The sequence below is a fragment of the Pelodiscus sinensis genome, chromosome 2 (assembly GCF_052426305.1).
Source record: "Pelodiscus sinensis isolate ZL-2025 chromosome 2, ASM5242630v1, whole genome shotgun sequence".
Lineage (NCBI taxonomy): Eukaryota > Metazoa > Chordata > Testudines > Trionychidae > Pelodiscus > Pelodiscus sinensis.
The window spans coordinates 83,713,879-83,740,863 of record NC_143053.1 but is presented as its reverse complement, the minus strand read 5'-3'; the positions used below and the strand labels follow the sequence as shown (position 1 = coordinate 83,740,863).

Sequence of the window (26,985 nt, the reverse complement as noted above, 5' to 3'; positions counted from 1 at the left end):
ATTCTACATGCAATATGCTGCACCCTACCCTGAGAGACAGATTTTGTACTGAAGTACCACAGAAATCAGTCTAATTACATAGTATATCGTTATTTGTCATAATGGACCTGACTGAAACACATTAAGGATCAATTGTGTGTGTGAATGAGGTAAGTGGGAGTGAAAATTATCACTGTTTGCCATTTTTATATGCAGTTCTCAGATTTGTGCATGCAATCCAAATAATTGCACACCTAACATGATTAAAATTCAGTCTCAATATGTCAAAATGTCGCAGAGATGTATCACTGTTGCAGTTTTTGCAGACTTAGTAATGATATTTGAATGTGACTCACAGATTAATTATGTGTTAGAAGGCTCTTGCAGTGAGTACAATCTGAGTGACTCTCTTAGAGAAGAATTAATTTATTATTAGCTATAGAGACAAAAACTACCAGAAGCAGATAACATGATAAGTTTGGACTTCAATACTGTCTCAGCACAAACACTTATTTTAGTGAAAATCTGGCTCCTACGTGGATGTAACATTTTGCACTCCCAATAGGTATGCTTAGCTGTTTCCACTGGGTGCATCTAATACAGTAGGTCACTTGTGATCGAGTTCTAGGGTATATTGGTTTCTGGCGCCCTTCACCACTGTCATTTGTGAACTTAAATTGTTGGGTGTGCTAATGCAGAGGGGAAAAGTAGACAAGAACAAAAAAGCTTTTTTGTTAAAAGGCATCCTTCTAATGACATAATCCTGTTGTTTTTCTCTGTTGTGAGTTTTCCTTCAATGCTATGCTGATTTCAGTACTCTTCTCAAAGGTCAACCACAGTGTGAGTGTTTTCTTCAAGGTATTCCCATATAGGCTATGTCTAGACTGCAGGGTTTTTTCGAAAAAAATAGCCTTTTTTCGAAAAAACTTCACCAGCGTCTAGACTACAGCCGCGTTCTTTCAAAATTAAATCAAAAGAAAGTGGCTTTTCTTTCGATGGTGGTAATCCTCATTTCACGAGGAAGAACACCTTTTTCCGAATGGTTCTGGAATGCAAACAGGGCTTTTTCGAAACAGAGCATCCAGACTGTCTGGGTGCTCTTTTTCGAAAAAGCGGCTCACTTTTTCGAAAGAAGAGGTTGCAGTCTAGACACTGTCTTTCGAAAGAGGCTTTTTCGAAAGATTCTTTTGAAAAAGCCTCTTTCGAAAGAGGCTTGTAGTCTATATGTACCCTAATTGACCTGGCTATAAAGTTGAACAAGCATACTCTACCTCCGTGAACCTTTCTCTTGAAAATTCCCTTCTGCCATTCAAAGCCATAATTATAATTAAAATGCCATTTGCCTGAGCTGACTGATTAGCATGGCACTAAAATCCACACATTATTATTTTCAGACTTTTACCCTAAACACATTTAACATCAGGACATATGCCAAAAAGAATTGGGCAAATGAATGTGGGATCCTATTTTCCTTTTCTTGGACTCTGGATACCTTTTATAAAATACAAGGACACATTTTTTATATATGTATCCTTGTATTTATTTATTTATATACTTGCATTATTGTGATGTAATACTGACATTACTAAAGCCAATAGAAAGGCCACCTCAGGATAACTGGTTGTAAAATATTGAGATCATGGAAAATCAGTGCTCTGTGTTGTGACTGCGTAGTGTATGGCAGTTTGATTCTCAGTCCAAATGCATTTTTCCTATGTTTGTCCAGGGATTGGAATGCTTGAGGCAGCAAAATTCAAAAAGATCTAGACAAACTAGAGAAATGGTCTGAGATAAACAGGATGAAGTTTAATAAGGACAAATGCAAAGTACTCCACTTAGGAAGGAACAGTCAGTTTCACACTTCGAAGTAGAGAGGCAAATGAAGCATACCGAAGTAGCAAATCAAGCCCGGGATTTAAATATCTCATGCTTGATTTGCATATTCCCGGCCCGTTGCCATTTTAGAAATTCACTAGCCCGGAGTAACTGCCCGCATCTACATGCAGCAGTGTAACGGGAGTCCGATTTAAAGCCCCTAATTCGAATTATCTGGTAAACCTCATTGCAGGAGGAATACCAGCTAATTCAAGTTAGGGCTTTAAATCGGACTCCCGTTTCACTGCTGCATGTAGACGCAGGCAGTTACTCCAGGCTAATGAATTTCTAAAATGGCGACCGGCCGGGAACATGCAAATCAAGCGCAGGATATTTAAATCCCGGGCTTGATTTGCAACTTCGGTATGCTTCATTTGCCTCCCTCCGTCAAAGTAGGGGGCAAGTGTAGACATATGCCTACAGAATTGGAAGTGACTGTCTAGGAAGGAGTACCACTGACAGGGATATAAGAGTCATAATGGACAACAACTTAAACATGAGTCAGTAGTGTGACATTAATCCATTAATAGGAGCGTTGTGAGCAAGACACGAGAAGTCATTCTTCTGCTCCACTCTGCACTGATTAGGCTTCAGTTGGAGTATTATGTCCAATTCTGGGCACCACATTTCAAAAAAGATGTGGAGAAATTGGAAAAGGTCCAAAGAAGTGCAACAAAAAAGGATTAAAGGTCTAGAAAACATGACCTGTGAGGGAAGACTGAAAGAACTGGGCTTCTTTAATATAGAAAAAAGACTGAGAGGGGAGCACGAAAGCAGTTTTCGAATATCTAAAAGGGTGTTATAAGGAGGAGGGAGGAAAATTGTTCTCTTTGGCCTCTGAGGATAGGACAAGAAGCAATGGGCCTAAATTGTAGCAAGGGAGGTTTAGGTTGGACATTAGGAAAAATTTCCTGCTTGTCAGGGTGGTTAAACACTGGAATAAATTGCCTAGGGGAGTTGTGGTATCTCCATCACTGGAGATATTTAAGAGCAGGTTAGACAGACACCTGTCAGGGATGATCTAGATGGTGCTTGGTCCTGCTGGGAGGGCAGGGGACTGGACTCAATGACCTCTCGAGGTCCCTTCCACTTCTGGTATTCTATGATTCTATGATTTCTAGTCTTTGGTATTTCCTATTAACAGCTATTCTTTTTGGTGACACACGTTAAGGATCCAGGCACTATCTGAGTTACAAATATCTGATCTATGAGCTTCCACACTTACAAACAAAAGCTCACCTGCAGCCTCAGAGGGGAATGTTTTTACGATTTATGGAGCCCTACGTGGTATTATTAAACGGGTACCCCTATGCCTTGTGACAGCCCAAACGGGGGGATGACAATTTTTAGATATGTGACTTGTATAATATTCAGCAATGCACTAATGAAATATTTTTAAAACAAATTTTAAACTAACATCCTACGGACTAACACAGTAAATTCAGAAACTGGCGGTATATGCCGTGGGTTCGCAAATGCCTTCGTTACCACTTGAATGGCTCTTTCACAGGTTCAGTGTTCAGGTCTGACAAGCTTTTTCGTTTTTAAGCTAACTAGATCCTCCCTGGAGGAAGCAGAGCCACAGAATAGGAATAGGAAGACTCAGTGGTGCCCCAAATTTTTGGATGTCCTAAGTAGCTGTCTATTCTATGTATGGGTAAAGATGTCCCCAGCCTCAGGGGAGCAGGCAAGAGGCACACATCATTGCAAGCAGTGCAAGTGCTGGCCGGAGCACTTTGGAGGAGCAAGGGACAATAGAGCAGCTGGCAGCAGGAGAGGAGCAGTTCTTTGAAGGGGAAAATGCTGCTTCTCTCCAGTCATCAGCTGTATGGCTTTCCGCTGCTCCTCCAGAGTTCTCTGACCTGTGCTGATACCACTCGCTGGTGAACGGGGGCTGGGTGCAGCCCATGAGATGGAGGGGTTTGCAGAAGCCAGCACAGAGCCCATGGCGGAGTGGGAGGTTGGAGGGGGGGCACATCGCAGGCATCCAAGAAGTCCTCTTCAGAATCTCCACCTACCTCCTCATCCTCCTCTAACTAAACCTACCTTTCATCAAGCACCAGCATTCAAGATTAAATAAAAAACCTACTTCTACTATTTTTCATAGCAAATGTATAGTATTTTAGCAACATTGTTTGTTGAATAGGCTTTTGTGGGCTAACCTGGGAACCTAAATACCATGTATAGCATTGTTTCTATGGGAAAATGCATTCCAAGTTCTAAACAACAGAATTAAAAATGATCTTTTGGAACACAACCCATTTGTAAGTTGGGGACTTCCTTTAGAGATACATTGAAATCCTCAAGTTTTAGTATGAGGATAAAGAGAATCTCCTTCCATTTGTCCAGGATGAATACAATAAGATCAAATGTGAGAACTGTTATAGATGACAGCATCAAAAAGCATATTGATGGGGAAGAAATGTGTTCATATGTTCCAAAAAGACACACTCAGTACCTTTGGAAAGACTATTCTGTTTTTAGACACAGAGGTCTCAATTCAGGAAAGCATCCTTATATGCTACAGGAAGGGTGTTTAAGTGCTTTCCTGAATCACAGCCATAGTTTTAGTCTGACCCAGTCTGAAACCGACATTTCAAAAACAGGCCATGACTCACTGAATGATATTTCAAAAGAATTATGTTCACTGCACAAAGAAAGTGCAACCTCCAGAGCAGTCTGGCCCTCATTTTCGCAACGCATGTCTACTGCAAGGATTGCATAGTGTGCTTAGGTGACTTTTACCCTTAAATTGGAAATCATAGAAACATAAAACACTAGACCTAGAACGGACTTGGAGAGGTCATCAAGTCCAGTCCCCTGCTCTCACGGCAGGGCCATTATTATATGCTGCATACAAAGTCATTATGTGGTCTCACTATTGTATTTTGCTAATATAGTTTTCATGTTCACTTGTGTTCATAAAATTCTCAACTATGTGGAGTTTTTCTATACCTGAAATATGCAAAATATATATATATATATATATATATATATATATATATATATATATGTATACACACACACACCAATAGAGTTACGTGGTGTCTCCTTCAAATGACCTCTGTAAGTCTATTGTGGAGTTTGTCTCATGAATTTTATACTACTCCTGCATGTTCAAATTCTGAAATTACTTGAAAAATAATAAGCATTTACTATATGTAATGTTCACATGAAAGAAACATCTAACCAATAATGTAGCATCTTGTGAGACACTAACTATCATAGGTGCTGACTCCATGGGTGCCTCTTCCTCTGCCTTTCACCCATGGGCAGCACTGTGGACCCACTCCCAACCTCCCCCAGCCTCCCTACACTTTCAGAGTGCCTCAAACAGCTGATTCATGGCATTTAGGAAGCTTTGGGAGGGTAAGGAAGAAGCGGGCATTGGGTGCGCTTTGGGAAAAAGGCAGGGTGGGGCTTTGGAGGAAGGGGTGAAGTGTATGAGGAGTCTGGAGAGGGTGAGTACCCCCTGGCTAGAGGGAAAGTTGATGCCTATGCTAACTATAACCTATTTCTGAGTACATAACATACATGTAAAATAGACATACAGTACTATCTGCACTACTCTGCTGTGTTACATGCCCTCTACAAATAAGACTATGATTTAGTCATGGGTATTTTTAGTAAAAGTCATCGACAGGTCATAAATTCACGGCCCCTGACTTGTCCGTGACTTTTACTAAAAATACCCATGACTAAACCTTAGGTGCCCTGGTGGGACCCAGGCGCTATTGCTGCTGTGGAGGAGATCTCCAGGGGCTCTGCTGCTACTCCAGGTCGGAGGCAAGGAGGTCATGGGTCATCCACATTGGCTGCTGAAGAAGTCATGGAGGTCCCAGAAGGCCATGACATTTTTAAGCTCCATGACAGACTTATAGACTTATCTATAAATATTATTTGTACATGATTGTAGCTAAAGAGTTTTGCTTCCTGATCATTTGTTTCTTTTAATGAAATACAAGTAATGTAGTTGTGTAATCTTTTCAGATAATATTGGAGAGGCTGTGCTACGTATCACTACATCTTTTTAAAAAGGAGGGGTTTCCAGAGATACGTAAATCAAGAAATGGGTTACTGGAAAGCATTGCATGTTAATAAACACCGAATAAGATGAGTTGTGTATCATTTAATACAAATAAAGGTCATAATAGAGACTATGCACTTAGAATACTTGAAAGCTTGTAAAAATTATAAATTCACATTCCAATGTTTTGTATGCCACTTTGATTCCAATCCATACTGGTGGCATATGAATTATTTAGGGCACAATAGTCCAGCTCGTTAAATCATTCCAACATATAACTGATATATGTACAGTGTACTGTAATATGATATGTGGTCATACTGTGTCAGAAATAAGTATGGACAGATTTTTATCCCCTTCTCTCCTAAGGCATAGTTAAAATAACAGTGACAAACATAATACTGATTCTGAATCAGATAACACTTCTCCAGCCTTGCAAGATAATGTTTTATTTCTCTATTATGCCATCCATCACTATACTATCAAGTAGGGTTTTATTCTCCTAGGCACAGAGCTGTATATCCATTGTTTATAAATCTGCAATATCTTCAAAAAGTATCCTTTATTATTTTTATGATTGATTAAACAGTCTTGGTTTGGCCAAGATATTACAGCACAACACAAACTCAGTTTTCCTCATCTCAGCTACTCGTGACATGGTCAGTTTTCCCATTTGCTATTAGCGACACTGACAATTTCCTAGATAGGTTTATCTAATTCTGTTATGGAAATTAATTATCTGCAGCAGAGGCTTTTACATTTTTGCATTTTTTTATTTGCATTCTTATATTCAGTCAATTTTGAAGAACACCTCATTACAGGTTTTCCATAGAAGCCAAACTGCAGCTGCTTCCCTCTTCATTGGAGTTGAGGGTTTACATATCCACAAGTAGTTAGCCAATTGGTCTTTTAGGTCTGAAATTGTATGGACAGCAGCTAACACTTGATCAGACCAAGGGCTATGCCTGAACCTTTGCAAGATTTTGTTTAAAAGGGGTAACATCTTTTACAAATGTACAGATTTGAGTCAAATTTGCCTGGATTATTTACAGACATTCCTTTGGGAAAAGGGCCCATTTTTCCTTCAGAATGGCTGCAAAGAATCCACAATTTTCTATCTACACCCTTTTAGCATTTGCACAACTGCTCAATTCTCTCCATTCTCTGTAGAGTTAAATTCTCTGTGGGTTTTTCTTTTCTTAAAACTTTCTTATCTCTAAAAATAAAAAAAACTGGCCTTGTTTCAGATATTACTCTTGTAAGTATTGTTTTAAGGATTTAGATTTCCAGTACATGTACTTACTGCCTTTTTCTCAGTTCTGCCACAAGGCCTTCAATCTAGCTGTTGCCTGCCTGCTTGTCTGGGCCTGATCCTGTTTTCCTTGCTAAATGGAAAGTGGCTCCTTTCCACAGACTCAGGCTTTGTCCCATTCTTTAGCTTGCAGGCAGTTCTATACTTACAGAACTGCACCCACAACTCCTCAGGATTTCCCCAATCCTTTTCTAACATTTCTCTGTCCCATTTTGGGTTGCCCCAACCTTCCTGGGCAAACCCTTTCTCTATACCACTAAAATCCATGTCTGTCATGACAGGCTTCATGTTGCTGTATGTGAACCAGTAGCACAATCCTGCCGACTACGCCAATTCTGTCAGCCGAAATGGTCAGGGCAGTGTGTGCGTGTGTGTTACACCCAAGTCTTCAACTGCTGAGACGCAAAGTCTCGTTGCAGTGGGCAGCCTAGGTGACTGGAGGGCGCCCTGAAAAATAGTTTAACGTCTGTGACTTTACTGCTAGGACCGGGGTCCCGTCGCAGAAGGCAGCCAACAGGCTCTCAGACGCCCCAAGTTTATAGGAAGAGCTTATTACACCTCAGATTTTAGCTGCTAGGATACAGAAATCCCTTCGCAATGGGCAGTCTGGGAAAGACTGAGAGATGCCCCAACGGATCTGTCACCTGGGAGTGACACAATCCAAAATGCCCAAGCTCTTCCTATACCTGTCCCTTATGACCGGCTGAAGTTCTTTTAAATTGTGCTTGGTTCTGTTACAGCAACTGAAGGAGTCAGGTTAAAGCTTAAACAGTTACTATTTTATTGTTACAGGGTAAACTTAGCTGTTAAATGCTACTACTGTGTTATAGATAACACAGCCACTACAAAGAACAGGACAGAAATTACACTAATAAGTGTCGAAGCAAAAACACGCTCCTCTCTGTTTAGGCGGCTAACAACTGATTTGCTTTATTGATCAGTAAAGCAAAGTGAGCCAAACGTGGTCCCAGCAAAGTCGGGCCCAGTAAAGCTGCTAATACAATCAATCCTACTATCTTTATACCCTTAGCCAAGCAGTCTGATGTCAGGGCATCCAATTACAGAAATCCTCAATTAAATTTGGAAAAACAAAGCCTTATCAACAAGATGGCGGACAGGTACGAGGGAGTACATCTCCTGTCCCAACCAGCCCAATTAACACATACCAATAGCCCATCCTGTAGGCCTCTTCTCACGGGGTGACAGAAAGTTCACTCTGGTCTATGTGCTTGAGAGAAAAGCTGAAATGGTTTCTGATATACAAAATGGCTTCTAGCTAAACATAAAATAGCTTCTACATAAGCCACTTACAGGTACCATGAAACCCTTTTGGTTCTCTGAGCTCTTATTAAATGCATGCAAAACAGACACCTAGCAGGTATATATATTCTCACCCCTGCGTTCCAGACTTGGCTTGGCCAGCGTCTTTCTCTCAATCCCTCGGGAAGAAGTAGGGCGAGGTTGGGCATCCCACAGACCTCAGGAGACAATCAATACCTGCCAGCAGGTGTAGATGATTGGAGCTCAAATGGGGTGGGCTACTAAACCCCTCTTTATACCCCTTGGGTCACGTAGGCTTCTTCCTGGGCTCAAGTGGCCAATTAGGAAAAATGGCTTTGAATGCCAAGTTTCCCACAGAAGGGTGCAAAGCATAATTCACACCTGGGAAAATGCAGACAATGGGCACCTCTGGTATGTGATGGGTGAAGATTCCTCTCCTGGGACAGTGCAGGCGTGTCAATTACTGATACTAGCCATCAGGGCGACGGGAGGCCCCGGGTCATCAGCTAGCCCATTTACTGTCTGGTTTCCGTTTATGGTAGACAGGGACAGGCAGCACACCTGCGTTCCCAGGGCATCAAAGGCTGACTGCCTTTCTCTTGCTCTCTGGAGGGGGGATGAAACAAGATGGGGTTCATGTCTGGCTACAAAAATAAAAAGACGTGTGTTGCCAAAAATAAGCTCTCTTTATTGACCATAACTGGAGTGAGGGGGGAATGAGGATGGGAGAGGGGAGGGGTAAACCTGGGAGGAGAGAGCTGGAAGCGGGAGGCAAGGAGAGGAAGGGGGAGGAGAAGCTCAGGGTTGGGGTCTTGCTTGTCCACTTATTTCCCAGCACTGTGGGTGTGGGGGCCTCGGTATCCCCAAGGGGGGGAGAGCGGGTATGGAGGGTGAAGCGGAGGGGAGGAAGAAGCAGGAGGGGGAGCAGGAGTGGGAGAAGGAGCAAGAGCTGGGGCAGCCGCAGGGGCTGGAGCTGCAGCAGGCAGCAATCTCTGCACCAGGGTCTGCAGGTGGTCACGGATGGCACACCCCTGGTCAAGCAGCTCCCTCAAGTTCTCCCGCCGCAGCTGCAGGTCTTCTTGCACCCACTGCTCCTGGCAGCAGACCTGCCTTTGCAGGAGCCCCAAGTGCTTCCACTGGTGGTACTCCTGGTTCCGAGTCAGCCTACTGAGGGCCCAGGTGCGGGAGGATGTCCTGAGCAAGGTGGTGAGCCCTGCACTCGCAGCTGCTGTGGCTGTAGAGAAACACGAGAAGTGGTCAGTTATCCCTGGGGACACAGTGGGTGAAATCCAGCCCCCCTCTGCAAGGCGAGGACGACAGGTCCCCGCACCATCATGTCCTGCTATCCCCAGAGTGTAAGCTGGCCCTGTGCTGTATATAGTGTGGGTGTGGTGGGGGGAAGGGGAGATGTGCCCTGCCTCTGCATAGAGATGGCTTGTGGAGGGAGGGCATCATGCAGTGTCCCTTCCTGGGGCCAGGAGTATGTCATGTGCCTTCATACATACATGTGTGTGGGGTAACAGACCAGGGCCCCTGTGTGGCAGCCATCCGGGACCACATGCCTGGGGTGGCACAGCACATGCACAGGTTGCTGCATGCTCCATGGTCAGCAAGGCCCACAGGCACAGTCTCTAGTCTCCCTTTGCCTCCCCCTCTACCCTGCATAAGGGGACAGTGATGGCACTCACATGTCGAGGCCTCTCCGGCCTTGGATGACACCGGAGACAGGCTTGCTGGGATGGCTCGGGGGTCCTGGGTGTGGGGCACACACCCTCCAGGCTCCTGTGGCTTCTAGCCGTCCTCCTCCTCGGTTTCATGGGCAGGTCCCTCTGCCCCAGGGTCAATGATCACCTGGGGGCACGGACCATCTGACCCCCCCAGGATGCGGTCCAGGGCATCGTAATAGGGGCAGGGATCTGGGTCAGCCCCTAGTTGGGAGCTGCCCCCTGCCGCAATTCTTTTATTTTTATGAACACCTGCTCCTAAAAGGGTGTCACAAGGAGAAGGCCTCTGAGGATAGGACAAGAAACAATTGGCTTAAGCTGCAGCAAAGGAGATTTAGGTTGGACATTAGGAAAAACTTCCTAACTGTCAGGGTGGTTAAACACTGGGGCTGTGTCTACACTGGGCCACTTATTCCGGAAAAGCAGTTGCTTTTCCGGAATAAGCTGCGAGCTGTCTACACTGGCCCCTTGAATTTCCGGAAAAGCAGTGACAATTTACTGTAAGAAATCAGCTACTTTTCCAGAAAAACTATGCTGCTCCCACTCGGGCAAAAGTCCTTTTTCAGGAAAACTGTTCCGGAAAAGGGCCAGTGTAAACAGCACAGTAGTCTTTTCCGGAAAAAAGCCCCGATCGCGAAAATGATGATCGGGGCTTTTTTCCGGAAAAGCGCGTCTACATTGGCCACGGACGCTTTTCCGGAAAAAGGGCTTTTCCGGAAAAGCATCCTGCCAATGTAGACGCTCTTTTTCCGGAAATACTTATAACGGAAAACTGTTCCGTTTTAAGCATTTCCGGAAAAAGGTGCCAGTGTAGACACAGCCTGGAATAAATTGCCTAGGGAGGATGTGGAATCTCCATCATGGGAGATATTCAAGAGCAAGTTAAATTGACATCTGTCAGGGATGGTCTAGATGGTACTGGGTCCTGACATGAGGGTAGGAGACTGAACTCTATGACCTCTCGAGGTCTCTTCCAGTTCTAGTGTTCTATGATTCTATCTTTGGGAGTGGGATTGTTCGGATCTTTTTCTTGTATGCTGAATTTGTATTTTATTAGCATTACAATAATTATGTAATCCTAGGGCTCACATTATGATGCTAATAAAATATTTTTGTCAACAATCATATGGTTATTAATTATATGCCAAGCTTTATAATGTGATCCTATATTCAAAGATATTAAAGAATGGAGGAGACTTATTTGGTCATCTGGTCCCTTTTGTAGGACTGTTTCTGAGAGCATGTTTTTTTTTCTCATTAGAATGCATTTTAAATGACTCAAGTAATACAGTTTCTCCCATTTCCTTTGGGAATCATAGCTGTTCCACAGCTTTATAGATCATGTTAGTAAAGGAGTTGATAAAGCTGTAAAGTGTTCTTTAGAACTGCCGGATACTGTAAGTACTGTGTAGTTGACAAGACCTGACCTGTGAATATAGTCTTTTAGTGCTTTTAAAAGTGCTTTAGGCCATGCCTCTACTTGAGTAAACCAATGAACTCATCATCTTTGAATATTTCAAATGCCATTTGTCATGTTTTGAAAACTCTTTTTAGCATTCAAGATCTCAGAACAATGAATATTTTCTAGATTGTATGGAGGTACTATGGGAGAGTGAAATGCGCCACATCCACATCAGCTCTGTAATATATCAAGAAATATTTTTGGCTTGCTAGAGATTCAAAGGAAAATATAAAATATATTCTGGTTAATGCAAAATAGGCTTTGCTAGGTCAAGACCAATGTAGTATTATTTCAGAAAGTCTGTATGGTTGATTTTCTGGTAGATGTGAGCACTACGGATAATTAAAACATAAATACTTAACTGGTGGAAATTTGCCATCCAGTTGCTACGCAAGTCTTTCCACACACCGAAAGAAATATTCAGACTGAAATAATGTTCCCAGAGGTATAATGCATTATCAGCCTCAATGGAAACAATAGTGTAGCTGAAAATGCTCTAGTTCATTTATGTTAAAAGAAGATGCAAAAAGATGGCACAGCAAGAACTCTCCCCAAAAGCCCAATGCTGCAGCATTACCTTTGTGTGCACCAGCTCCTTAGACATTGCAGTGAAGTATTTTGTGTCATTAGCAATTCATAGATTAGAGGTGTTGATTTTGCAGCAACATTACTCCAACTAGCCTTTTGACTTTGCCCCTGGAAAAACTTAAACAACAAATAGTCTTGCAGCACCTTAGAGACTAACAAAAAACATAGATGGTATCATGAGCTTTCCTGGGCACTACCCATTTCTTCAGATGAATGGAGTTTAAGGAGTCCAGTTTTCAAATAAATAGATGGGGGGGAGGGTAGAGGAGGAAAAAGAAGAAAAAAAGGGTGAAGAAATTGTCAGAGTGCCCATGTTAAATGAAGTTGATAAGAATACTTAGTACCTACTTTAAGAATCCTTTATTTGATTTTTTTATGTCCTTAGGATATGGAATGTAGATCCAGCCAATGTCTTTGTTTATATTTCTGCTGTAGGAATCAGACTTGCCTGGATCTCAAAGTCATCATATTATTTCAAACCAATTTCAAAAGCCAACTGGACAGGGAAGCTACAGAACTTAATTTCATTTTCAAGTTTGATTTCTACAGCGGAAGTCTTAACAAAGATATTGGCTGGATGACCCACTACATTCCACATTCTATGACATAATAAACCAAACAAAGAGTACTTAAAGTGAGCACTAAGTATTCTTATTAGTTTCATTTATCATGGACATTCTAATTGTATTGAATCATCTCAGCTAAAGGAATATATCTGGTGCCCAGTTGTAGTTCTGTAATATTAAGTCACTCTGAGGCCAGATATTTCCAATCCACTCTCAAGTAATGGTCTTTTACATTTGCAGAAGCCATCTAGAGGATTTGCTTGTACAAATCCCATTCAGAGGGAGCAGTGAGGCTAAAACACTTTCGTTCTTTGAAAATGTACAAGAAAAGTCTGAACAGTAAAATACCAGACCGCTCTAAGTCTAAAATATTTCTGGTAAAGAGTAGGAATAAGTCAATAGGTAGGCAATGGTTCCAAAACTGCCTACGGTAAAAGGATTACAGTTGGGATATTTTTCATGGAGCAACCTTTATTATTATTATTATTATTTTATTATTGATTTGATATTGTGCTGTGGCGAGGGAAGGGATGGCGTATTCAGACAATGTTCTGTATAAATCTGACAGTCCCCTTCTTCCTGCATCTCAGGGTTACTCCTTGTTGAGGCAGAGAGCAGGGCTCTGACTTTTCAGGACTTTTCAAAAAGCATTACACAGAATTACAGCTCAGGGCTATTGTATGTAAAGCCCTGATAAGTGAATGTTAATAGTTCCCAGTTGATTTCAAATAGTGCATACTATACACTCTCTTCCTGAAAACCATCATTTAATGTGCACAAAAACACCTTGTAAATCCTATTTGGAATACAGTGAAAAACTGTTAAACAAAAGCTATTAGCTGGTAAATGTACCAGTGTTCTCATACAGACATTCCTCCTTTTGTTACAAACATTCAAATGTACGGAATCAGCAAAACCTTTTTTACACTTCAGCACGTGTCAAGACACATTCCTCTCTGATCTTCTCTCAGAGATGAGTTCTCAGTCTTTATAGGATGATAATAGTGAACTGTGCCATCTGGATTCTCCAAGCTTGAGAAGCAGTGGTGTCGCCGTCTTTTCAAATACCTCAGGACCCAGTCAGCAAACAGTCTGGAGATCTCCACAGCCAATAGCATTCTAACTTTTGGGTTAATATGTGACTAGGCCTCTCAGTTCCTAGTGAAACAGTAGTATGTAGCTTGTGTCCAAAGTGGTAAAGGGCTTGGGACTCCACACACAAGCAAGCACAATTCTTGGTTCTATGTCCGTGGTCACCAACCAGTAGATCGCGATCTACCGGTAGATCTCGGAGGCTCTAAGAGTAGCTCTTGAGCCCTCTCTGAACTGCGCACCTGCGCAGTACATTTACATTAGATTTCCTCATTTGAGGAGCAGCTACTCACTGAGCAACAGCACAGGTGAGTAGCTGCGAGGAATGGTGGGAATTTTTTTTAAAGTAGCAATATAAGGATTGGGGATAGCAAGTGATGGAGAGGAGGAGAATAGAGAGGGCGGGGCTTCAAGGAAGGGGCAGTAGATCTTGGCTTGGTCTGTCATTAAAAAAGTGATCTTGGGTGTAAAAAGGTTGGAGACCACTGTTCTATGTCATTCAGCTGCTGAATCTTCTGGGCTATTTTTAGCTCCCTGGTTTTTAACCTTCCCTCTCCCACACACCCCCTTGTTCCCTAATTGAGTCAGCTTTCAGAAGCTGACTAAGTTATGACCTGGCAGGAGAGTTGCCCACAATGAGAACATCATACAGAGATCTCAGAACAGCTACTGATTATGACTGGTAATTACTTCACCATGTTCTGGAAGTTTCTGGGTCTTTCCAACTGCTCTCTGCATTTGGGCAAAGATGCAGACTGTCTAACTAAGATCTGTGTCCTCCACACTGGTTCTCTCCCATGAAGAAACAAAATCAATTACCACACTATAAAGCATATATGTTACTCTTAAAGCAATACAAGAAAGAAAAAGTCTTATCTTTGCTAAGAGCTGCTTAAAATCTAAGTAGACAAAAGACATAAAGTGAATGAAATATACACTTGGAGTCTGATCTAATATCCAATGAAGTCAATGGAGAGCCTCCCATTGACTACACTATGTTTTGCATTGAGTGCTAAGTAACATAGAAAGTGTTCTGAAAGAGCCTGATTTTGTTTAATGAATTCTGGCCTGAGCCTGCAATGTGCGTATGAGTAATTTGGGATCCACTGAATATGCATATAAGGATTTGCACACATGCAGAAGTGTTTGCAGGATTGGGGCCTTATAGGATACATGACAGCATTTTTGCTGCTATTAGTCAGTTAGCAATGGTGGGTTTCACTGAAGAAAATCTTCCCTTGTCTAATTTTCACTTGGTAGAACAAGTTCATTCTTTCTAATTAGCTGATCGATCCTTGCAGTGATAATGTAAGGCCATCATGCATAAGGAGTGTCTAACAACGGGGTTTCAGAAAGGATTTTATGCATAGGATTTCTGATATTAGAGGCGATGTCTGTGAAAAAATTGCATGTTAATTACTGTAGTGGCTTAAATATCTCACCTCTTCTATTGTTTTCTATTATTCTAGGCTTTTCTCTGAGATCTATCTGTAACAATACATATTAGATGACTTTGGGACACCCTTTACATCAACAATGAAAGGATTATCCAGCAACCGTAGTCATCATCATGGGGTTGCCTGTGACTCTCCATGTGACAACCACCCAGACAGGAAGCCATATTTGTTAAATCCAGTGGACCCTCATCCTGCAGATCACCCTTATTATACTCAGAGGAACTCTTTTCAGGCAGAATGCATGGTACCTTATAATGATCAGATTGCTAGCAGCACATTTCCTCGGCGACATTACAATTCCCACCATGAACTTAAAGACGAATGTGCTCTTGTTCCCCAGGGAACAGCTAACAAAACCAATCGCATTCCCGCCAATCTTTTGGACCAGTTTGAAAGGCAGCTACCTCTCAATCGAGATGGCTACCATACCTTACAATACAAACGGACTGCCGTGGAACATCGCAGTGATAGTCCAGGGAGGATCCGCCACTTGGTTCACTCTGTTCAAAAGCTCTTCACGAAGTCCCATTCTCTTGAGGGACCATCAAAGGGAAGTGTCAATGGTGGCAAAGCAAGCCCAGAGGAGACACAGTCTATGAGGTACGGGAAGCGTAGCAAGAGTAAAGAAAGGAGATCAGAAGGCAAATCCAGATCCAATGCGCCAGGTTGGTGGAGTTCAGATGACAACTTGGACAATGATGTTTGCATTTACCATGGTCCTAGTGGGGTTATGACTATGGGAAGGTGCCCTGATCGTTCCACTTCTCAATACTTTATGGAAGCCTATAATACTGTTAGTCAACATACTGTGAAGTCATCCAAAAGCAATAATGATGTCAAATGCTCTACCTGTGCAAACCTACCTGTGAATCTGGATGCCCAGTTAATGAAGAAAAGCTCTTGGTCCTCTACACTGACAGTGAGCAGAGCCCGCGAGGTTTACCAGAAAGCTTCAGTTAATACTAATGCGGATCAGACATTGGTGAAATCAGAGACATGTCAACAGGAACGGTCTTGTCAGTACCTTCAGGTATAGTATGTAGCTCAGATTGCTGTTTACTGAATTGTCCATTTTGCAGATGTGTTTTCACTCTGATATTTCAGAGACAATTATCAGTCATATGGGTTGAGAGATCACTGGATATAGAAAAGAAGAAAGGGGGATAAAAAATTGCATTTTATTCCTAAAAGCTAGTAGTTCAAGTGAACTTTTCCAGTGGCCCACAGGCTGATTTTTTTTTTCATGTGGGAAGAATGAGAGCTAGGTGGTGGGGGGTTGGATTCAAAAGGCAATCACAGCAGGGGCATAGGGAATTGGAGGTTGCTGTGCTTGTATTTAGCATTACAATGTCACTCAACAGGATGTTACCAGTTTACAAATTCTTTGGTTTCTGTAATTTCAGGATTTGACTTCATTAGTTCTTATTTTATTATGAAAATTGGAGACCCTTTGGAAACTCTCAGATGTCTTAATCCTTTATACAGCAGTAAAAAACAAAAATAAACTACTAGCTGTTTTTCCACAAAAGATAAAATAGTTATTGTAAAGTGTCCAGATTTGTGTATCTGGCTATTTCTTTTTCTTATGGCAATGATTCAAAAATATCATATTGAAAGGCTGAAATGATTGCTTGTTCTGATTATACACTTTAAGAGTACATCACCTACTCCCTCACAAGCTGTTTGCAGTTAATAAAGCGTCACTATTTTTCACCAGTATTGTATCTTTAAATGTCAAGAATCAGATGTCTGCTCTTGGAGCTATCATACTGCCAGGGAATGTGTGTGGCAGAAACATGGATCAGAAAATATTAAAACTGTTTCAGTCTTAGTTGAGCTGCGGATTGGTTTTATGCATTTTAAAAGAAGCCATTATGGCACATCTAAGTGTGTGTGTAAAATGGAATAATGTTACGCAGAGAAGAGAGAAGACCATGAGGAAAAAAGAGGTTTGAGAAGAGAACTTTGTTTTGCTTTAAAATGATGGGGCTCTTGCATGTTTATATGTATACAGCAGCCTGGTTTTCTAATGTGGTTACCTTTATGGGACATTCAGTTTCTACATTTTGTTGCTCAAATCAGCACTCCAATAAAGTGCAGTATTTAGATGTCCTATTAAGGCACCCACATTTAAAAACTGAGCTCTGTAGGTTACATCTCATATAAAGTCACTTAGAATACCAAGCTTTGAATCTTTCCACTTACAATATTTAAAAAAATACGGTGTGTATTTTCCATTAACTTATAGTAATATGGGGGAGGGGAAAATGGAGAAAGTATATATGCTCGTAGTATGTGTATAGATATGCATATAGAGTGGTGAGAGACTTTATGGCTAAGTTACGAGATTTTAAATGTTTGATACAGTAGTTTTCTTCAGTTTCAGTTTTGGGAGCTAGAAAAAAAATAATTTTGAATTTGAATGTCTTGGTTGTTATGGATTTGAGGTTTCTTTTGTTGATGTTTTTGCACTCATTCAATTTCCAGGCAGGTATCAATAAACTAGCGTGTAAACCAGGTGGATAGAAAAAAGTGAAAAACTATGCCAACATCAGCTTCAAATAAGCACTTCCAGAGGGACTTCTAGAAAATGTTTAATTGACAGGCATAGGCACATAACTGGAATTAGAGGACGCTATCTGTATCCTCATGGAAATGGATCCTTTAGTGCAGAAATTAGACTGACTAAATATCCTCTTCTATACCTGCCTTGCTATTTATGTCCAGATTATTATTTTTTGTTTTTATTTTTTTTATTGTTGTTGTTGTTATTATTTACTATGGAAAAATGGTGAAATGTCAGAGTTTGGAAGTTGCTAAAAAGCAGAGGAAGATCTTAATCAAGCTCTAATTTACATTGCTAGCATTCTAAGACATCAGTCAAGTAATTGCTACTGTAAGAGACACCTGAGACAACTGAAACTTACTATTATCTATTGACAATTTTAAAAAATAGCAAACATATATGTTAATTAAAATATTTGCATATTTGATTGCTTCCCATTTCCATCCCCTTCAATATCACTTATTGCTTGAGAATATAAATCCTTTAGGTAATATAATATGGTGTCTTCCTTTGTGTTTGTACAGCACCTAGAACATTAGGGCTCTAATCCTAATTAGGGCCTGTAAACTCTACTGCAATATAAATAATATAAATAAAAATAATCAGTATCCTGCTGTCAATAAGATGTAGATCTGTTTTAACATTTTTTTTATATTTCCTTTTGCAATGGGTAGATTGGTTTCCTGTGTTGGGACAATTGAGACAGAACTAATTAATTACAAAGCCATGATAGTGTTGGACAACTCTGATAATGACTTTGACTAATGTGGTATTTCTTTGCTGCTTTTTTAACTCATTAACCAGATTACTAGACGTTCTTCTCAAATCACTTGTCATTTAAGTTGCTATTGATGACCCAGCAAATGGACTACATGAACCTTGAATGAGCCTAGTGTTTTATTTATGCAAACTGTTCCTGTAATGTGTCTGAACACAGTGGCTCAGTGATCTTTTTGTTCTACTGAATATTCAAGATTATATTTTTTCTGTGAAGCTGCAGGCTTGAGTCTGGCACAAGTCATAGGTGAATCCTTATGCCAGCCTGCTTTTATGGCCCCTCCTACTAGAAATAAAAATAACAAGCAATAACAATCTCACTCTGTAGAAAAAATATCTTCAGTTTGGTTTCAGTATAGTCTTCAATTGGCATTTGTCCATATTACAAATGTTTTAATCTCTGAAGGTTTGGAGTGTGGATTCAGAGCAGATTCCAAACCTCAGGTTGTTATCCAAACCTCTATGGATGTTCCTCCAGGACCCATTCTTTCCTCTTAATGCAATCTTTCATCTCTCCAATAGCTATAGGGAAAGCTAAGTGTTCAAGGAAGAAGCAGCTAGTGGGATTCCCTCCCATTTTCTTCACAAGGAGCTGTGAGTTTCCCTGTGCCATTTTTAAGAGGATAGCTGATAGACCACTTCTCATGTCACTTGCTTAGCAGTGTCTTGCCTACTGCCTCTGCCATTTTCTAGGGGGATTATGTTGCGGGTACTCCTGCTCCAATAAAGTCCAAAATGAAATATTATAAGGGCTGGGAAACTTGCCATCCCAGCAGTTCTACAGTAGCGAAAGGCAGAAGTTTTCATTGTTACACTTGCTCCTTTAAATCTCACAGTATTCTTAGGCTAATCTTTCTGTGGTTCTGCAGTAGAACTGGGAGTCGAGATGGTGCCCAGGCTCTTACCTTAATGTGAACATTGAGAGAAAATAGAAGATTCTTTTATTTGGGCATGGGAGAAATTCAAACTATCCTATCACTCCTCCAGGAAGTAGGTGTGAGGTGGAGAGAAAGAAAGAAATGGGTAGAGTCTGTTTCTGAATGTTTCTTTACCTCAGGAAAATACTCTGATTTGATTCAGCTCTAGGAGTGGTCCAAGCAGAGGAGTGTCAGTGACAGTAAGGAGCATTGTTATTTTATCCATAATCTCCATGCCTTGATAGTTTCCGACAGCTTATTGTAAACACTCCATTGGAACGTTCTGAGTTAGACCTATCACTAGAATTTGTAATGTAGGAAGCAATACTTCTCTGGCCAAGAAATGGTGTAGATATTTTACAATTCTTAATTTTATTCAAGTATGGTAGTTCATTCACACTACACAGTTAGTCTCAAATGATATATTTCCTGCTGGATATTCCCCACAGTTGTTATCCTAGCCTTCACTTATCTGTAAAAAAAAATGCACATATTATTTTTCAGATTTTCCCCCATTTTTTTTATTTGGATCAGTCGTGTTTTTTCATGGCACACTGTAATCACTTGTATCCAGATCCACAGGATAGGGAAAACAATCTAATATCCTGGCTTTAATTAGATCTCACTAAGCTCGTTGGAGTAAAGACCATCTTTTTCTTATGTGTTTGTACAATACCTAGGCCTTGGCTGGATCCTGAATAATAATAATTTCATATTCTTAGCACTAGGTAGCAGAAAAAATAGATCTTTACTGCTGGCAGCTACAGTGCACAGAAGATTCAGCCATAAAATTGTGGCAGGGTATCAAGTGAGGTATCAAGTAGGTGAGGAAGTGTAGCTATCAACATATCATGTTCTATCCAGAAGCCCATGAGCAAGAGACCGAGGGAAAAAAATCTATAAACTTGGACTCCAAAGGCTCGTGTGTGATTAAGAAAGGGATGATTTGCCCCAGAGCCTGTGTCTTATGTCTGCTTTAGACCCTGATGGAGACCATCGGCAATGTTCATAATTTACTCCAATGTAAACAAATTCTGCTTAGGCCACGCTGACAGCCTTTAACACCCTGTCTCCCTGAGGTTACACCCCTTCTGGGGGCATTGAGCTAAGCTCTCCCACACATCTTGTCCCGAGCACCTTCAGATTCAGTAGGCATCCCATAGCTTCTCTGGCCCCATTTCTTTGTAAGGAGAAATGGAGTTCATTGCTTCATTTCCTGTGCTGATCTGTATTGTGAGCTATCATTTGATTTGATAATTTAGTCCATTAAATCACCTGGTAAATTGTTTATTTTTCTGGAACAATAATTTGTTTAAAAGCTGTTTTGCTGGCTTTACCTGTGCACATTCATCTGAATTTGCAATCATTCTCTGCTTGTTTTTCTTGTGAACTTTGTTTGCATTTCTGTCACAATGAAGTGATTACTAAATTAATCTACCCAGTTTGTTCGTGTCTTGCATACATACATATGGAAGCTGCTATTTTTCTCTGCTGCATTCAGTGTATATAAGACTTGATTCTCCACTCTTTTCTTCCATTGAATGATAAATGTATCCTTTATCGTTGTCATTTTCTTATCCATTTTGCAAAACAGATGAAGTTAAAGCCTCCTATTAGCTGATCTCTATTTCATACTTCTCCATAAAGCTGATGAAATAATTGAAAAGAAAAATGTTACTATATTTGCAAATAAAACATCAAATATAATCATGAGATTTTATTATTCTCAAGTATTAGGACTATCATAAAGTATTAATGAAAAAGTTTTTGAATTCCAAAAGTTTCATGAACTGTATCATAACTGGTTATTTATCTATGTTTCATACCAGAAAAACGTCATTCACCCAAAAGTGATTTTTCAACCATGGAAATTGTTCATCCAAACAGTTTGGTGAATGCTTATGAATAATGAGTAGATCTGTAGAAATTGGGGAGAGTTTGTAAATGATTCACAAATGAGAGCTAACTTTGCAACAAATATATTCATAATGAATAATTCAACCAGATCCTCAACTTAGGCACACATAGTCTGCAGCCTAATTCTGTATCTATCCAAGACACCTTTCCTATGCTGTGAAAAATCCTTCCTATGAAAATAACAGAAATGTAGCAGAACATTTCTAGATAATCCTGCCTTCCTCTTGCAAGCTCTTTTTAAATTTACCCTATAGTAACTTTCCATCACCTTAGTTATTGCAGTTAGTGAGAATGGCGACATTGTATATTTCGCCTTCACAGACACCATTTTCTCATAAAATTAGTTAAAAACAGGTCCTTAATATAGCTATCCCCTTTTAGATGCTTAGTGCTTCGCTGATGCAGGCCATATTAATACCTAGCTAGATCTTCTATGAAAATATCTGCTCTTTAATGATTATGGCTGCAATTTTATCTGACACTGTACTTGAGATCGTTCCTTCACAGTTCCATTACTTCTCCGTGTTGATGACTCTATAGGTTTACACAATACGATACTCTAAACTGACTTTTAGTACCATTGTCTGTTCATCTTGCTTGAACATCCTTACATTCCAACAGCATATCTACCACATTTTACCAAATTCTGTCACTTGGATCCATGCCTCCTCCCATCAGTCTAATACTAGTACAGTAAACGTCTGATAATCCGGCACCTTTAGGACCCAGGGGGTGCTGGAGTATCAGATATTCCGGACTATCGGAAGGGGGGGCTATGAGGGGTTTGAGGTGGGTTGGGGGGGTACCACCCCAGACCCCTTATAGCACCCCTCTTCCGATAGTCCAGCTCTGCCCCAGGCGTCCCTAATTCAGCCGCTGTTGGTCAGTTTCAGCAGCGGCTGAATCGGGGATGCCTGCGGCAGAGCAGCTGGGGTGCTGCCGAGTTGGTCCGGTAGTGCCGCCCCTCAGCGCTGCGAGACCAACCTGGCAGCACCCCAGCTGCTCTTGGAGACACCTGGGACACAGCAGCTGGGGTGCTGATGGGTTGGTCCTGTAGTACTGCTCCTCGGACCTGCGGGACCAACCCAGCAGCACTTCAGCTGCTCTGCTCCAGGCGTTCCCAAGAGCAGCTAGAGTGTTGCCGGGTTGGTCCTGCAGCCCCGAGGGGCAGCGCTATGGGACCAACCCTGGCAGTACCCCAGCTGCTCTGCCCCCGGCTTCCCCGATTCAGCTGCTGGTCAGTTTCAGCAGCGGCTGAATCGGGGAAGCCGGGCACAGAGCAGTTCCAGTTGTCCGGCTGCCCGGAGCACTTCCGGGTTCCCGATGGTGCCGGACCATCAGGAGTGCCAGAGCATTGGATGCCGGACCAATTGGATGCTGGAGTTTTACTGTATATAGAATAAAGGGACAATTAAATACAGCTGTTTGAATGATCCCATCATAAATGGTCTTAGAAGCTGTGGGATGTGTTTGTTGGAAACTGTATCTAAGACATCGAACTTGATGCCAGTTAATAACTCCAACTCTAGTTGATACTAAGAGGAAAAACATAAACTACATGTGGTCCAATCTCAGAACCCTGGCTCTGACACCTTCCTGTCATTAAGAACCAGAGTTGTAGACTCGAGTCTCATGACTTGAACTCGAGTCCGACTTAAGTCGCCTACGTGACTCGACTTGGGTTCATTGTTTGTGACTTGAGGCTCGACTTGAGACTTGCTAATTTTGTTAAATCGACTTGGTGAAAAAACTGTCCGAGAATGCTGATATTGATGGCTTGTACAAAAGTGACTTGACATTTTTTAAATTAAGACTTGAGACTCGACTTGGGACGTGACTCGAAAGTGACTTTAGGGACTCGAGACTCGACTTGAGACTTGAACTTTAGTGACTTGAGACTCGACTTGGGCTTGACGATGATGACTTGAAGACAATACTGCCAAGAACGTTGGGAATGTTCTAATCTGAATTTTGTGGATTGGGCCTTTTTGTAATGAGCCCAAATGAAACTCTAATCTGGATAACTCCATCCTCAGGGACAGGGGTGGCCTTAACATTTATGGGGCCCTACAAAGTACCATCAAATTGGTGCTCCTATGGCCAATGATAGTCTATGAAGTGGAGAGGGATGATGGTTTTTTAGACCTGTGATTTTATAATCTTCAGCAACACATTAAAAACATTTTAAAGCACATTTAAAATTAAGAGCCTGTCGTCTAACATAGTACATTCAGAAACTGACAATATATACCTGGGTTTGGCAAATGCCTGTTGAATGGCTTCATTACCACTAGAATGGCTCTTTCATAGGTTCAGTGTTCTATTAATATGCCTGGAAGGGTTTTTCACTTTTAACTAGATCCTTTTCTGAGGAAGCAGAGCCACAGAACAGGGATACAAAGAGGCAGGTGGGTGCCCTACACAGCTGTGTATTCTGTATATGGGTAAGGATGGCACTGTGTAGGGTCAGTTTCGATCCAGATCTAAATCTGAATTTGAACTCTGCAATGTGGGCCCGTTTCTAATAGAGACATGTACGGTTGTTTGGAGATAAATGTTGAAAGTGAAACCTCTCTTTTTAAGAGTGGGGAGTAAGAAATATTTCTGCTATTTTAAATTAAGCTTCTTGTTCCAAGAATAAAAGTAGATCCAAGTAGAGCTCAAAAAGCACCACGATTGCATTACCACAGTGCAAACAGATTGGTCTAAGCTAAGAACAATTTGATTCAGTCTCACTGGTCTTGACTGTTAGGAAACTAATATCGGTTTCTCATGTTAAGATGAATGCAGATATTTCAGACAAACTAACTGATTTTAAAATGAAACCTGAATGCTAAAACCCCACAAGCTAAAACAATTGTTGGTAAGGATTTTTAATTTTCTCTAAATGGAAATAACCTTCATATCTGCTTTTCTGAAAGCCACTGAAAGTTATTTTTATATAAAGTAAAACATATTGTGTTTGTTATATCATAAGACCTCTATTCTTGCATAGTTCAGTGACTCCTAAAAATGCACATTGGAAGGATGCTGTGATATTCATTTTTATTGTTCTAAAAATTCAGTATTAAGGATTGCCAAGAATAGACTTAGAAAGTGGAAGATGGCAATTGAATTTTCTCTAACATAAAAAATAGCCATAATAACTGCTAAGAGAGCCAAATTGCATGGGTTTTAAAATCTGCACAGAGCAGTCATTAGGTATTGTTCTTAGTTGTGTGATTTCATTTCATTAAGTATTTGCATACTAATAGAGAGCTAAAGTTACGAGTCGACTGTTGAGTGATGGCCAGCCACTCCCCTCCAGCCCTTGTGTTTACTTCCAGTCACCCACATTGCATTGGCAAAGCACAGGGAGAAGCTTTATGCTCTCAGCTGCAGTAAACCAAATCAAAATTGAGATGAATAATGAATTTAATTTGCCATAAAGACAGTCTGTTTGATATTTCATCTATTAAGGTAAGTTAATAAACATTCTAGGCAACAGAAAGTAAAATAAATATTATTTGTTATTGTTTAAAGCCTGAATAAAATCCATATTTTTTTGTCCTCACATGCTGGAGTTTATTTCAAATTTCACCCAGTGTGTGAATTAGAAATGAATAGTCTTAGCGGTTGAGGGCCACTAGGTACCTGTCTTTTGTTTATTCAGGGACCCAGAAATGTACATTAAAAAAAAATCCAGCTTTTTACACACAAAAAATGTGAAAAGAAATGTACAAGTCACCGCAAGCTTGCTAATGATAAATTTAGTCTCTTTCAGAGCAAAGTAAATTTAGATAAAGATCAGAGCATGTAAATGGCACAGCAAATACAACTGAAACTAGTGAAGGGATTGGCTATTGACTGTATGTGTTTTGCATGGTCTGGTTATGTAAAATAAATCTAATACCTGGCATTTAGGTAGAAAGAAAGAAACCATAGTCAATATTACCACTCAGACTTATAAGGAACATTATATTTCTAGGTGCTTACTTATAATGAACGTGGTGTTTTTCATTAGCTGACCCAATTCTGAGGCCTCTGTTAAGTGCTATTTATCTTCCTTAAATTTGTTTTCTATTTCATCAGATTTTTTGTTTAAAGCACATTTTGTGTTATTAGCTCAGTAAAGAATGAAAATTCACTATGAAAGATCTCACTTAAAATTTATTAAAGGCCACTTGCAAAATAAAATGCCTCTAGTCTCCATTTTATTTTGTTTAACAGCTTGATAATAAAAATGAGATTTTAGTTAAAAAGGGATATGCTTTGTTGGATCTGGCTAATATTTTCCACTGTTTTCTCTATATTTCTCTTTCTGAACCTCTTCCCCTCCCCCTTTTTCTAGAAGTAAAAATGTTCTCTGTGATGCAGGATAGTTTAATTTAGTTAAACTGTAGTGCAATATTCCAAAAACAATGCTGTTGACATAACTGGCTATTATAATATGCTTAAACATTAATCAAAAAGTGAAGACTTTTTCAGGTAGATAGGTATTAATCCCCTGCATCTTCAAAGGCAGCAGCCACTATCTGCACACATATGTGAAACGTAGTCTTTGACCTTGTAAGATGCAACGCCATATAAAGATGTAAGAGGTGAGCAAACCTCCCAGTCAGAAAAAATGATCTGAAGATCACATAACCACTTTCCCTCAACATTTCCATAGTACTTTTAGATGGACAACACTGAAACATGTGACTCTACATCTGAGAGTGTAATAATAAGGCCCTTGGAAATATTATAGTTTGTTTTATTTTTGTTTTTATATAGTTGATTTTATTTTTAGTTATTTAAGGATTGCATGCTCAGTTGTTTTTTCCCCCCAGAATCTAAAATATTTGTCTGTAGGGTTGCCAGGTGTCCTGTATTGACCCGGACAGTCTGGTATTTTCGCCTTCTGTCCCGTAAAAAAAATTCAGAAAATACCGGACACCTAAAGTGTCCAGTATTTTCTGATTCTTTCCCAGCCAGGAGGCAAAAATAGCAGGTGCTTACTTGGTTCCGCAAGAGAGCTGTCTGGCCCAGAGCAGGAAGACAAGATGGCAGATGGCCGCTGGCAGGCTCAATAGCATTTCTTAAAGGGGCCACGCTTGTTTTATTTATTTATTTGTTTGTTTGTTTGTTTGTTTGTTTGTTTGTTTTGCTTAACAGCTCGTGGGGTCTTTTTTTTTTCCTCAACAACTTTGGTCTCCCCCTTTTTTTTCCCTCAACAGAGTTTTTTCCTGGTGGTTTTTTTGTGGGAGAGGAAAGTGTTCGGTATTTTTGGTTAAACCATCTGGCAACCCTATTTCTCTGACACCAGATGATATTGGTCTACTAATCCACAGAAGCTTCTTTGCTATAAGAGCCCAAGTAGAGACAATAAGTACAAAACAGAAGTCAGCATTGAGTTGAAATACTTTAATGTGGTAAATTACTGTTTATACTGAGATGTGTAGATGTGGCAATACAAGAAATACA

General features: G+C 40.7%; 1 protein-coding gene across 1 annotated transcript in view; it reads left to right on the top strand.

Annotated features, from left to right (window-relative positions):
* Positions 1–26,985, top strand: part of DLGAP1 (DLG associated protein 1) — a 589,565-nt gene that overhangs the window by 397,924 nt on the left and 164,656 nt on the right. The window contains exon 4 of the mRNA XM_075920931.2: positions 15,376–16,393. Within this exon, the coding sequence (XP_075777046.2) occupies positions 15,443–16,393 (951 nt within the window). The 5' untranslated portion in view covers positions 15,376–15,442. The remainder of the gene's footprint in view (positions 1–15,375; positions 16,394–26,985) is intronic.